At 47.1% G+C, this 15137-nt stretch overlaps 1 protein-coding gene across 1 annotated transcript in view; it reads left to right on the top strand.

Moving 5' to 3' along the window:
* Positions 1-15137, top strand: part of FCHSD1 (FCH and double SH3 domains 1) — a 180204-nt gene that overhangs the window by 101449 nt on the left and 63618 nt on the right. Inside the window, exons 7-8 of the mRNA XM_073649733.1 lie at positions 2407-2470; positions 4736-4864. Of these exons, the coding sequence (XP_073505834.1) occupies positions 2407-2470; positions 4736-4864 (193 nt within the window). The remainder of the gene's footprint in view (positions 1-2406; positions 2471-4735; positions 4865-15137) is intronic.

The following is a 15137-nucleotide window of genomic DNA, read 5'->3' as shown; positions in this document are numbered from 1 at the left end:
CGACTACAGTACAAACGGGCAGCAGCATCGGAAAACATTTGCACTCTCACGATTAGCTCAGTGGCGGGGTCTCCAGCAGCATCTGAAGAAAGTTGTGGGGCTCCTGAGCTTTCTCAAAAATGTTCATAAAATTCTTAATGTATTTCATCTTTTATTTTTAGCTTGGTTCTTGTCCAGTTGCTGCTTACACAATGAGTATACGCGGATATCTGATCGCTGGAAGCAGATGTTTCCTCTGTACGTTATCGGAGGGGCACAGATTGCTTAGTGTCGACTTAGCTGGATCAAATACCAAGTTTTGGGTCATATCCTGATACTTGGTATTTTTGGTACTCGTATGATTGGTACTCGTAGTGGTCCCTAGTCATAAGAGGCGCACCCCAATGTTTGGTGCGGAGGCCATTATTATTACTTATTGTAAATAAATGAAATAGAGGATGGGATCCTTAGCGGTTTCTGTTATGTCAGGCTGTCTATAATCCTTGAGTACACCCAGGTCCCCAGTAGTGACTATGTCAGTCTGACTTTTTTAAAGGGAATCTGTCAGCAAGTTTTTGCTACCTCATCTGAGAGCAGCATAGTGTAGAAAATAAAAGCTGAATCCCAGCGATGTATCACTTGGATTACTGGGTGTAACAGTTGTGATACAATCAGAGTTCTTAGATGTAGAATGCAGCAGAGCTGAGAAAGCTAACCCCGCCCACACCAGTCTCTGTATGTACATTGTCTATAGACAGTGAGCTGCTTATCAGAGGATGGGGTGGAGTCGAACAACTTGGCAGGAGGCCGCTAGTCTCAGCAATGATAATGTCCTAGTGATAAAACCTTCCTTGTAAGTAACAGCACACAGCCTAACTGTGACGCATCGCTGAAATCTGTGTCTCAGCCCCCAACTTCTACTGTTTTCAGATTGCATAGCAAAAACATGCTGATCGATTTCCCTTTAAGGCAGGATGCTGCGAGACAAATAAATTTGAGGGGACATATTCCTTGTTGAATGTTGATCCAGTCTAAAATAGGATAAGCAATGAATTATCCAATTTTAGGGTAAAATTTCTCAGGCCTTGCAGCGTTCTCTTTCTTCTCTGGTTACTTGCCCTCTCTCCCTGCTCGCTTACACTACAGGCAATAAATGCTTGGCTACTGTGACCCAACTATTCCCCCCACGGATTACTATTACCCGGCCCGATTTCTTTTTACCTGCACACATGGGTAAGGAAGAGTTTGGATTGGATGGAGGTCGAGCATGCTGTTGTCTATGGCTGCTGTACTGCAGCCTGTGACTCTCCAGCTGGGGGGACACTGCAAATCCCAGCATGCCATGGAAGTTTGTTAATATTTTTGGACATTTTAATAAAAACTGGGTTTTGTCATTACACTTAAGGCTGACACATTATTAAATAGATCTCATAGACCTGATGAGGCTGGTCCACTTACTTGACAATTCATGTCAGAATGATCATATAATGCTTAATTAAAGTTTCTCTGCCTACTTCTAAAGGATTAAGATGCAGACCACCACTGATCTACAGGCAACTAAAGTGCTTGCAAAACATGGGGAAAGTTTAGTTACACTTTAAAGAGAAGCTGCCACCAGGTTTTGTTTTGTAATCTGAAAGCAGCATGATATAGAGGCTGAGACCCTGATTCCAATGATGTATCCCTCTCTTGGCTGCATGCTGTCATTTTGATGCAATCACAGTTTCCTCTGGTGCAGATCTAGCAGTGCTCTGAATGCTGAGCTGTGTATAACTCGGCCCACACCCCTGATAGGCAGCTTTCTGTGTACACTGTGCATAGGCAGAAAGCTGCTAATCAGTGGTGGGAGTGGGGTTACACACAGCAGTTTACCAGGAGGCATGAGACACCTAGTCCTGTAGTGATACAGGACTAGGGATGGGAGTCGGGTGTTTTCTCAGTGATTGCCTGCTAGCGAGGGTTGCCAGAGGAAGGAGGAAAAGTTAGGAGTCGGTGACTGGTAGTCAGAAAGATATGATGGAGGAGAAAATGAGCATAAGCAGCTGTAGTCACTGAATATATATATATAGAGGTGTATGGACTTTGTGGAGGGGGTTTCCTGAAGAGTTTTCGGCTATGAGCAGTTCTCGCTCTAGTGGACATTCGAGATGGTTTTCATTGCCTGGGTGACAAAATCCAAACCTGTAGGCATCAGACCAGCTTCATCCCAATAGTGACTTGATCATTGTGTAGACTCTTTAAGCAACTCGGCTTGGTACTCAGCTCAAAATTACATATTTATCACAAATATCAGGTCCTCTTTAATTTTAGCAGCCAGAACATTGGGAAATGAGCCACACGTGATGATAATGGAGTTTCATGTTTTTTAGTATTGGGACTATTGTTGATCAGAGGGTAATCCGGGCTCATGTGTGTTCTTCTCCCCAGGTTAAAGAAGAGTCACCAAGGTATCTTCCACTCCAAAGCCAGTCTGCAGAAGCTCAGCGCCAAGGTACGAAGAATAGTAAGATCTTGGAATAGTTTCCTGGCAGGAGAGAAGGGTTTAATACATCGGGTTTACTTGTCAGAACACTCAGCCGACAATTATTCTAAAGAGCTGAGAGAAGTACAGAGAAATTAAAGCCAGGATTAGTGCCAGCAGCCTGGGAAGCAGCAGATAGCAGCCAGGCACTGCCTTCTTCAGGTGTATAGTAAGCACATTCCTATGCAGATTTCCCTTGTAATCTGCAGTTTATTTTATATTTTTTTATTTTTTTTACCGTTTGCCAGATATTTGTTTAGCACCAGTATCAGACCTTGTCTTAGAATGATTGACGGAACAAGGGTCAATGATTAGTATTGCTGCAATTGGATTTTAGCAGGGCCAGGAGCAACATTTGCACACTTTGTATGTTCTCCCCATGCTGGGTGAATTTTCTCTTGGGATATTCCGGTTTCCTTCCATGCTCCAAAAATATATGGATAGGATGTTTAACGCTTGTCTGAGTTTATGCTGGGGAAAAATAAATATGTACAATACCATTTATAGTCCTGACATAATGAAAATTATACTTTTGCATTGCAGCCTATTATTTTACTAGTTTACATATCACCATTAATTCCAAAAGTGCTTTACAGACATTATCATCATCACTGTCCCCATTTGGGCTCACAAACTTAATTCCCTTTCAGTATGTCTCTGGAGTGTGGGAGGAAACAGGAGAACCTGGAGGAAACCCATGTAAAGAGGGGGAGAACAAACTCCTTGCATGTTGTCCTTGGTGGGATTTGAACCCAGGACTCAAGCGCTGCAATGCTACAGTGCAAACCATTGAGCGAGCATGCTGCCTCTATTAACCTTTCTTTTGTCCAAGTCCAATTTCATGTACAGTGAATTATGTGCAAAGGTGTATTAGACATTATGCCTCTTCAGAGAGGAAGAGGATTTGAATTCTAGCGCCACCTATTGGAAATAGTGATCCTAAAAGTTAATATTGACCCTTTAACAAGCCTTGTCACATGACTTAGTTTAAAAGCCAAACCAGAATCTCAATTTGCAGACACGTGTTTCGGGATGTTGCCCCTCCTCAGTGCAAAGCATGAGATCTGATTTGGCTGTCTCTAGTAAATGGAATATGGTAGGAGGAATCCAGCTCAAATGTATGAAATCTTCAGCTTTATTTGTATGTGATTAACGCATCTTCACATGGTCCGTATATGAAAACATCAATGCGTTTCTGGTGCACTTAGCATCCTTACTCATGATGATGCTTTGGAGGGACTAGGCAACTGCGCTGGGCTGGCTTTTTCTCCTTTTTCCACTTATCTAGTAAATGCTAAACCTTACTGCCTATGAATGAAAATTTTGGCTTGCTGACATCTGAATTGGGAATAATTCTGAGGAAGACTCGCCTCTTGGGTGAGCCACGCTGACAGTAAGCTGGCCATACACATTAGATGGCTGACAATTGCTTAGGATAAATGTTTTTCCCATACACATGAGCGCTCCTATGTTCTTTATGAGAAAGACGCCAATTGACCTGTTGTCCGGCGGCTTATCGCCAGGAGAGTAATGTGATCGACATCTCTCCTGACCATCAGTAGGCTGGTGTGCACCCTTACACATCAGCCGTACCCTTCAACATCGGCAGGATTCGGCCGACATTAGTCTAAAGTGTATGAGGTCCTTGACCTGGGTCTTCATGCAAGTCGTGTGAACGGGTGGTGTTTCCAGAGTTGACCTGAACCAGCTACAAATAGTGGACTCTCTCACTCAAAGATCTGGTGGATCTGTACATTACTTGAAAAGTCAACTGATTTCAATGAGAACTGTGTAATGATTCCCTTGTCCATTGGTGGCGCTGCAGGGAAATGAAATACTTGCTGTCAGGTTCTTGCATCACTGGCGGCAGCCGATTGTCAGGGTCTCTTCTGAGGTCATCTTTACGGACTAATCTAAGACTGATTTGTCCATCACATGCCACATCTCTGCCTTTTTATACTATAACATGTAGGTGGAGACATACCCAGGACAGATAGATTGATATTAGCAAAGATCAATGAATACAGCAGATATTGGGTGCAGGAGACATACCTGTGGATGAAACAAACATATTGTCAGATGAAGAGTGGTGGTGAGGGGTTATATTTCTGATTAGACCCTTAAGAGCGACCCTTCAGAGTGAGACACACGGTCTTAGCCAGACCCGAGTCTCTCTATTTATTTATTTATTCTAAGTTTATGTCATGTCTTTATACATTGATTTTTTTTCCTTAGTTTTCATCACAGTTGTCAGACTGCACACAGCAGCTGGCGGAGGCACGGAACGAATACCTTTTAGCCCTGACCGCTGCAAATGCTCATCTTGACCTTTACTACCTGTCCCACCTGCCTGACATCATGAAGGTCGGTTGTGTTTCTTTATTATTTTCATATTTTGTGATCCTGTCATTTACAAACGGTCCTGTGCAAACGTTGTAGGCAGGTGTGGAAAAAATGCTGCAAAGTTAGAATGATTTCAAGAATGGAAGTGTTTGCATTTTGTTAATAGATAAAAAATAAACTGTAAAGTGAATGAACAAAACAGAAATCTAAAACAAATCAATATTTGGTGTCACCAGCTTGTGCCTTCAAAACAGCATCAATTCTTCTAGGTGCACTGCACACAAACATCTCGGAGAACTCACCACAGATCTTCTTGTGATGTAGACTTATTCAAATCCTCCTGCTTCTTCATGTAATACCTGACACACTGGATTTTGTTAAGATCATGACTCTGTGGGGGCCAGATCATCACTTCCAGCACTCCTTGTGTTTCTTTACCCTACAGGCGAGCCTACTGTCACTGCCCATGGCAGTGTGAGTAGCAGCTGTGTGTACACCCTGGCACGTTGACTGACAGCCTGCTCTGCAGTGCATCTGTGCAGAACCGGCTGTCATTCAAAGTGTTGGGCGTGCTTTCAGTTGCTGCTCAGTGCTGTGAGCTTTGACTCTAGCTGCGCCGGGCAAATCTGTATCATTGAAAGCTGGAAACTCCCAGGAGGAATAAAGTAAATTTTATTCTGGGAGCCCGCTTTCAATACAGCGGCCTGACATGATTCTATCACAATTACAGGGAATTTGGCACCAGGTTTTTTTCTATTTAATCTGAGAGCAGCATAGAGCCTGATTCCATTCTGAGAGCAGCATAGAGCCTGATTCCAGTGATTTATCAATTACTGAGCTGCTTGTCGTAGTTTTTTATCGCTGTTTTATCAGCTGGAGAGTATCACTAAAGGACCTGTTTTGTGCCATGTAGTTCTACTGCTCTGTCTAACTGCCACCACAGATTGGTATCTTTCTGCCTATGCACAGTGTACACTGAAAGTTGCCAATCAGTGGTGTGGGCAGGGTGGTACAGCGCTCAGCATTCAGAAAAGTGCTAGATCTGCAGCAGAGAAAACAGGGATTTTATTAAAACTGCACCAATCAGACCAGTCCTACATCTATGGAATCAGGTTCTCTGCCCCTACATCATGCTGCTCTAAGCTTACATAGGAAAAATCTTGTGACAGATTCCCTTTAAACTGCAATTTAACCGTATATCTGCAGCCAATGTCATTACATGACATCAGATATCGCTATTAACCTGCAGATAAACGGTTAAATTGCAGTTTAATAGCGATATCTGATGTCATGTAATGACATTGGCTGTATTTCTGTTGTCGTTGTCCTGCTGCGGAATAAATTTGGAACCAAACTGACGCCTCCCTGACGGTATTGCTTCATGAATAAGTATCTCCGCATCGAGAACTTCATATAAATAACTGGTGTACTCGTAGAATTGTGTTCACGTGCTTCTTAATAAAATATTCAATAACGTCCATTATAGCATGACATCTTACAGTATAGCCAAATAATCACCCACATCTATTTCCAAGGAATTTTCCTTTTTCCACAAGAGTTTACAGAGTTTGCAGTGTCAGCTAACTCAGCTGTGACTACGTTTCAGGACATACCCTTTTCTCAAGCTTTAGAACATCATTGATCCTGACCAAATTCTCAACTTCATTAGCAGAAATGCAGCCTCAATCTTGCAAAGATCCTCCACCATGTTTCACTGTTGTCTGCAGACACTCATTATTATGCTCTCCAATCCTTCGACAAACAAATTGCCTTCTGTTACAGCCAAATATATCAAATTTTAACTCCTCAGGCCCGAACACCTGATGCTATTTTTCTAAACCCAAGTTTCAATGTTTTCGTGCATAATTGAGTCACTTTGCCCTGTTTCCATGTTTTTTGGCCATATTTTTTCAATGAAGACCACTTCTGGCCAGACTTTCCCGAAGAGAAGATGGGTATAGCTGATATGACTGTTATCAATCCATATCGTTTGTGTTAGACACAAATACTCACAGAAATGAAAGAATAAGTACACAACCTACTGATTGCTGACAGTTCTGAGTTAATGGCACTGCTGGACATCTTCTGATTTTGAAGGGAAGTAATCACGTGTCTTTCATCCACTGCACTAAGTTTCTTTGACCGACCACTGCTTCTACTGTCCTCAACGTTGGCCATTTCTGGGTGCTTCTTGAAATCCGTCTGCTTTGAAATCTTTGCTTGGGAGAGACCTTGATGATGTAGTATAACTACCTGGTGTCTTGTTACTGTTCTCTATATTGCCATGGTGTACGACCTTTGACGTGAAACTGTCTTCCATAATGTCACCTTTCTAACAGAGTTTGGCCGTTCCTCACCCATTATTAAATCTCCTGTTTACTGTCTTTCAACCTACATATTAAAATAATGATCATTGTAATCAGTTTGATATAACTGGTAACTCCTACAAAATCCCTGACTTTGTGCAAGTGTGCCTAGAAGATTTGATGCTGTTTTGGTCACACCAATAATTGATTTGATTAGTTTTCTCTTTTGTTTATTCACATTGCATTTTGTTAACTGATAAAAATAAATTATTAACACTTCTATTTTTAAAAACAGTTGTACTTTGCAGCATTTTTTCTACACCTGCCTACAACTTTTGCACAGTACTGTATATTACATGTAATTATAAGCATTTTCTGTGTAATTCAAGGTGACCTGTCTGGTGGAAACATGGCTAATTACACAGCACAACACAACAGCACAGCACACAGCAGTACGACACAGGCGACAATATACAGCACACAGCAGTAGGACATAGGCGGTAATACACAGTGCAACACAGCAGCAGGACACAGGCGGTAATACACAGCAGCAGGACAAAGGTGGCAATACACATCACAACACACAGCAGCAGGTCACTGGCGGCAATGCACAGAACACAGAAGTAGGACATAGACGGAAATACACAGCAGTAGGACACAGGCGACAATACACAGCACAACACACAGCGCTAAGACAAAGGCGGCAATACACAGCACAGCAGTAGGACACAGGCGGCAATACACAGCACACAGCAGTAAGACACAGGCGGCAATACACAGCACAGCAGTAGGACACAGGCGGCAATACACAGCACACAGCAGTAAGACACAGGCGGCAATACACAGCACAGCAGTAGGACTCAGGCGGCAATACACAGCACACAGCAGTAAGACACTGGTGGCAATACACAGCACAGCAGTAGGACATAGGCAGCAATACACAGCACAGCAGTAGGACACAGGCAGCAATACACAGCACAGCACGCAGCAATACACAGCACAGCACACAGCAGTAGGACACAGGTGGCAATACACAGCACAGTACAAAGCAGTAGGACACAGGCGGCAATACACAACACAGCAGTAGGACACAGGCGGCAATACACAACACAGCAGTAGGACACAGGTGGCAATACACAACACAGCAGTAGGACACAGGTGGCAATACACAACACAGCAGTAGGACACAGGCGGCAATACACAACACAGCAGTAGGACACAGGCGGCAATACACAGCACAGTACAGAGCAGTAGGACACAGGCGGCAATACACAACACAGCAGTAGGACACAGGTGGCAATACACAACACAGCAGTAGGACACAGGCGGCAATACACAACACAGCAGTAGGACACAGGTGGCAATACACAGCACAGTACACAGCAGTAGGACACAGGTGGCAATACACAGCACAGCACACAGCAGTAGGACACGGGCAGCAATACACAGCACAGCAGTAGGACACAGGTGGCAATACACAGCACAGTACACAGCAGTAGGACACAGGCGGCAATACACAACACAGCAGTAGGACACAGGCGGCAATACACAGCACAGCAGTAGGACACAGGCGGCAATACACAGCACAGCAGTAGGACATAGGCAGCAATACACAGCACAGCAGTAGGACACAGGCAGCAATACACAGCACAGCACACAGCAGTAGGACACAGGCAGCAATACACAGCACAGCACACAGCAGTAGGACACAGGTGGCAATACACAGCACAGTACAAAGCAGTAGGACACAGGCGGCAATACACAACACAGCAGTAGGACACAGGCGGCAATACACAACACAGCAGTAGGACACAGGTGGCAATACACAACACAGCAGTAGGACACAGGTGGCAATACACAACACAGCAGTAGGACACAGGTGGCAATACACAACACAGCAGTAGGACACAGGCGGCAATACACAACACAGCAGTAGGACACAGGCGGCAATACACAGCACAGTACACAGCAGTAGGACACAGGCGGCAATACACAACACAGCAGTAGGACACAGGTGGCAATACACAACACAGCAGTAGGACACAGGCGGCAATACACAACACAGCAGTAGGACACAGGCGGCAATACACAGCACAGTACACAGCAGTAGGACACAGGTGGCAATACACAGCACAGCACACAGCAGTAGGACATGGGCAGCAATACACAGCACAGCAGTAGGACACAGGTGGCAATACACAGCACAGTACACAGCAGTAGGACACAGGCAGCAATACACAACACAGCAGTAGGACACAGGCGGCAATACACAGCACAGCAGTAGGACACAGGCGGCAATACACAGCACAGCAGTAGGACATAGGCAGCAATACACAGCACAGCAGTAGGACACAGGCGACAATACACAGCAGTAGGACACAGGCAGCAATACACAGCACAGCACACAGCAGTAGGACACAGGCAGCAATACACAGCACAGCACACAGCAGTAGGACACAGGTGGCAATACACAGCACAGTACAAAGCAGTAGGACACAGGCGGCAATACACAACACAGCAGTAGGACACAGGCGGCAATACACAACACAGCAGTAGGACACAGGTGGCAATACACAACACAGCAGTAGGACACAGGCGGCAATACACAACACAGCAGTAGGACACAGGTGGCAATACACAACACAGCAGTAGGACACAGGCGGCAATACACAACACAGCAGTAGGACACAGGCGGCAATACACAGCACAGTACACAGCAGTAGGACACAGGTGGCAATACACAACACAGCAGTAGGACACAGGTGGCAATACACAACACAGCAGTAGGACACAGGCGGCAATACACAACACAGCAGTAGGACACAGGTGGCAATACACAGCACAGTACACAGCAGTAGGACACAGGTGGCAATACACAGCAGTAGGACACGGGCAGCAATACACAGCACAGCAGTAGGACACAGGTGGCAATACACAGCACAGTACACAGCAGTAGGACACAGGCGGCAATACACAACACAGCAGTAGGACACAGGCGGCAATACACAGCACAGTACGCAGCAGTAGGACGCAGGTGGCAATACACAGCACAGTACACAGCAGTAGGACACAGGTGGCAATACACAGCACAGCAGTAGGATACAGGTGGCAATACACAGCACAGTACACAGCAGTAGGACACAGGTGGCAATACACAGCACAGTACACAGCAGTAGGACACAGGCGGCAATACACAACACAGCAGTAGGACACAGGTGGCAATACACAACACAGCAGTAGGACACAGGCGGCAATACACAACACAGCAGTAGGACACAGGTGGCAATACACAGCACAGTACACAGCAGTAGGACACAGGTGGCAATACACAGCACAGCACACAGCAGTAGAACACGGGCAGCAATACACAGCACAGCAGTAGGACACAGGTGGCAATACACAGCACAGTACACAGCAGTAGGACACAGGCGGCAATACACAACACAGCAGTAGGACACAGGCGGCAATACACAGCACAGCAGTAGGACACAGGCGGCAATACACAGCACAGCAGTAGGACATAGGCAGCAATACACAGCACAGCAGTAGGACACAGGCGACAATACACAGCAGTAGGACACAGGCAGCAATACACAGCACAGCACACAGCAGTAGGACACAGGCAGCAATACACAGCACAGCACACAGCAGTAGGACACAGGTGGCAATACACAGCACAGTACAAAGCAGTAGGACACAGGCGGCAATACACAACACAGCAGTAGGACACAGGCGGCAATACACAACACAGCAGTAGGACACAGGCGGCAATACACAACACAGCAGTAGGACACAGGTGGCAATACACAACACAGCAGTAGGACACAGGCGGCAATACACAACACAGCAGTAGGACACAGGCGGCAATACACAGCACAGTACACAGCAGTAGGACACAGGTGGCAATACACAACACAGCAGTAGGACACAGGTGGCAATACACAACACAGCAGTAGGACACAGGCGGCAATACACAACACAGCAGTAGGACACAGGTGGCAATACACAGCACAGTACACAGCAGTAGGACACAGGTGGCAATACACAGCAGTAGGACACGGGCAGCAATACACAGCACAGCAGTAGGACACAGGTGGCAATACACAGCACAGTACACAGCAGTAGGACACAGGCGGCAATACACAACACAGCAGTAGGACACAGGCGGCAATACACAACACAGCAGTAGGACACAGGTGGCAATACACAGCACAGTACACAGCAGTAGGACACAGGTGGCAATACACAGCACATCAGTAGGATACAGGTGGCAATACACAGCACAGTACACAGCAGTAGGACACAGGTGTCAATACACAGCACAGTACACAGCAGTAGGACACAGGCGGCAATACACAGCACAGCACACAGCAGTAGGACACAGGCAGCAATACACAGCACAGCACACAGCAGTAGGACACAGGTGGCAATACACAACACAGCAGTAGGACATAGGCAGCAATACACAGCACAGCAGTAGGACACAGGCGACAATACACAGCAGTATGACACAGGCAGCAATACACAGCACAGCACACAGCAGTAGGACACAGGTGGCAATACACAGCACAGTACAAAGCAGTAGGACACAGGCGGCAATACACAACACAGCAGTAGGACACAGGCGGCAATACACAACACAGCAGTAGGACACAGGTGGCAATACAGAACACAGCAGTAGGACACAGGCGGCAATACACAACACAGCAGTAGGACACAGGTGGCAATACACAACACAGCAGTAGGACACAGGTGGCAATACACAACACAGCAGTAGGACACAGGCGGCAATACACAGCTCAGTACACAGCAGTAGTACACAGGTGGCAATACACAACACAGCAGTAGGACACAGGTGGCAATACACAGCACAGTACACAGCAGTAGGACACAGGTGGCAATACACAGCACAGTACACAGCAGTAGGACACAGGTGGCAATACACAGCAGTAGGACACGGGCAGCAATACACAGCACAGCAGTAGGACACAGGTGGCAATACACAGCACAGTACACAGCAGTAGGACACAGGCGGCAATACACAACACAGCAGTAGGACACAGGCGGCAATACACAACACAGTACGCAGCAGTAGGGCACAGGTGGCAATACACAGCACAGTACACAGCAGTAGGACACAGGTGGCAATACACAGCACATCAGTAGGATACAGGTGGCAATACACAGCACAGTACACAGCAGTAGGACACAGGTGGCAATACACAGCACAGTACACAGCAGTAGGACACAGGCGGCAATACACAGCACAGCACACAGCAGTAGGACACAGGCAGCAATACACAGCACAGCACACAGCAGTAGGACACAGGTGGCAATACACAGCACAGTACACAGCAGTAGGACACAGGCGGCAATACACAACACAGCAGTAGGACATAGGCAGCAATACACAGCACAGCAGTAGGACACAGGCGACAATACACAGCAGTAGGACACAGGCAGCAATACACAGCACAGCACACAGCAGTAGGACACAGGTGGCAATACACAGCACAGTACAAAGCAGTAGGACACAGGCGGCAATACACAACACAGCAGTAGGACACAGGCGGCAATACACAACACAGCAGTAGGACACAGGTGGCAATACACAACACAGCAGTAGGACACAGGCGGCAATACACAACACAGCAGTAGGACACAGGTGGCAATACACAACACAGCAGTAGGACACAGGTGGCAATACACAACACAGCAGTAGGACACAGGTGGCAATACACAACACAGCAGTAGGACACAGGCGGCAATACACAACACAGCAGTAGGACACAGGCGGCAATACACAGCTCAGTACACAGCAGTAGTACACAGGTGGCAATACACAACACAGCAGTAGGACACAGGCGGCAATACACAACACAGCAGTAGGACACAGGTGGCAATACACAGCACAGTACACAGCAGTAGGACACAGGTGGCAATACACAGCACAGCACACAGCAGTAGGACACGGGCAGCAATACACAGCACAGCAGTAGGACACAGGTGGCAATACACAGCACAGCAGTAGGACACAGGTGGCAATACACAGCACAGTACACAGCAGTAGGACACGGGCAGCAATACACAGCACAGCAGTAGGACACAGGCAGCAATACACAACACAGCAGTAGGACACAGGCGGCAATACACAGCACAGCAGTAAGACACAGGCGGAAATACACAGCACAGTACGCAGCAGTAGGACACAGGTGGCAATACACAGCACAGTACACAGCAGTAGGACACAGGTGGCAATACACAGCAGTAGGACACAGGTGGCAATACACAACACAGCAGTAGGACACAGGTGGCAATACACAACACAGCAGTAGGACACAGGCGGCAATACACAGCACAGTACACAGCAGTAGGACACAGGCGGCAATACACAACACAGCAGTAGGACACAGGCGGCAATACACAGCACAGTACACAGCAGTAGGACACAGGTGGCTATACACAACACAGCAGTAGGACACAGGTGGCAATACACAGCACAGTACACAGCAGTAGGACACAGGCGGCAATACACAACACAGCAGTAGGACACAGGCGGCAATACACAACACAGCAGTAGGACACAGGCGGCAATACACAGCACAGTACGCAGCAGTAGGACACATGTGGCAATACACAGCACAGTACACAGCAGTAGGACACAGGCGGCAATACACAACACAGCAGTAGGACACAGGCGGCAATACACAACACAGCAGTAGGACATAGCCAGCAATACACAGCACAGCAGTAGGACACAGGCGACAATACACAGCAGTAGGACACAGGCAGCAATACACAGCACAGCACACAGCAGTAGGACACAGGCAGCAATACACAGCACACAGCAGTAGGACACAGGTGGCAATACACAGCACAGTACAAAGCAGTAGGACACAGGCGGCAATACACAACACAGCAGTAGGACACAGGCGGCAATACACAACACAGCAGTAGGACACAGGTGGCAATACACAACACAGCAGTAGGACACAGGCGGCAATACACAACACAGCAGTAGGACACAGGTGGCAATACACAACACAGCAGTAGGACACAGGCGGCAATACACAACACAGCAGTAGGACACAGGCGGCAATACACAGCTCAGTACACAGCAGTAGGACACAGGTGGCAATACACAACACAGCAGTAGGACACAGGCGGCAATACACAGCACAGTACACAGCAGTAGGACACAGGTGGCTATACACAACACAGCAGTAGGACACAGGTGGCAATACACAGCACAGTACACAGCAGTAGGACACAGGCGGCAATACACAACACAGCAGTAGGACACAGGCGGCAATACACAGCACAGTACACAGCAGTAGGACACAGGTAGCTATACACAGCACAGTACACAGCAGTAGGACACAGGCGGCAATACACAGCACAGCAGTAGGACACAGGTGGCAATACACAGCACAGTACGCAGCAGTAGGACACGTGGCAATACACAGCACAGCACACAGCAGTAGGACACAGGCGGCAATACACAACACAGCAGTAGGACACAGGCGGCAATACACAGCACAGTACACAGCAGTAGGACACAGGTAGCTATACACAGCACAGTACACAGCAGTAGGACACAGGTGGCTATACACAACACAGCAGTAGGACACAGGTGGCAATACACAGCACAGTACACAGCAGTAGGACACAGGCGGCAATACACAACACAGCAGTAGGACACAGGCGGCAATACACAGCACAGTACACAGCAGTAGGACACAGGCGGCAATACACAGCACAGTACACAGCAGTAGGACACAGGTAGCTATACACAGCACAGTACACAGCAGTAGGACACAGGCGGCAATACACAGCACAGTACACAGCAGTATGACACAGGTGGCAATACACAACACAGCAGTAGGACACAGGCGGCAATACACAGCACAGTACACAGCAGTAGGACACAGGTGGCTATACACAACACAGCAGTAGGACACAGGTGGCAATACACAGCACAGTACACA

This window comes from Phyllobates terribilis, unplaced genomic scaffold (assembly GCF_046119375.1).
Source record: "Phyllobates terribilis strain yellow unplaced genomic scaffold, ASM4611937v1 Scaffold_10__3_contigs__length_209671492, whole genome shotgun sequence".
In the NCBI taxonomy this organism is placed as follows: domain Eukaryota; kingdom Metazoa; phylum Chordata; class Amphibia; order Anura; family Dendrobatidae; genus Phyllobates; species Phyllobates terribilis.
The sequence above is the reverse complement of the archived record's forward strand: the minus strand, read 5'-3'. Positions and strand labels throughout refer to the sequence as shown.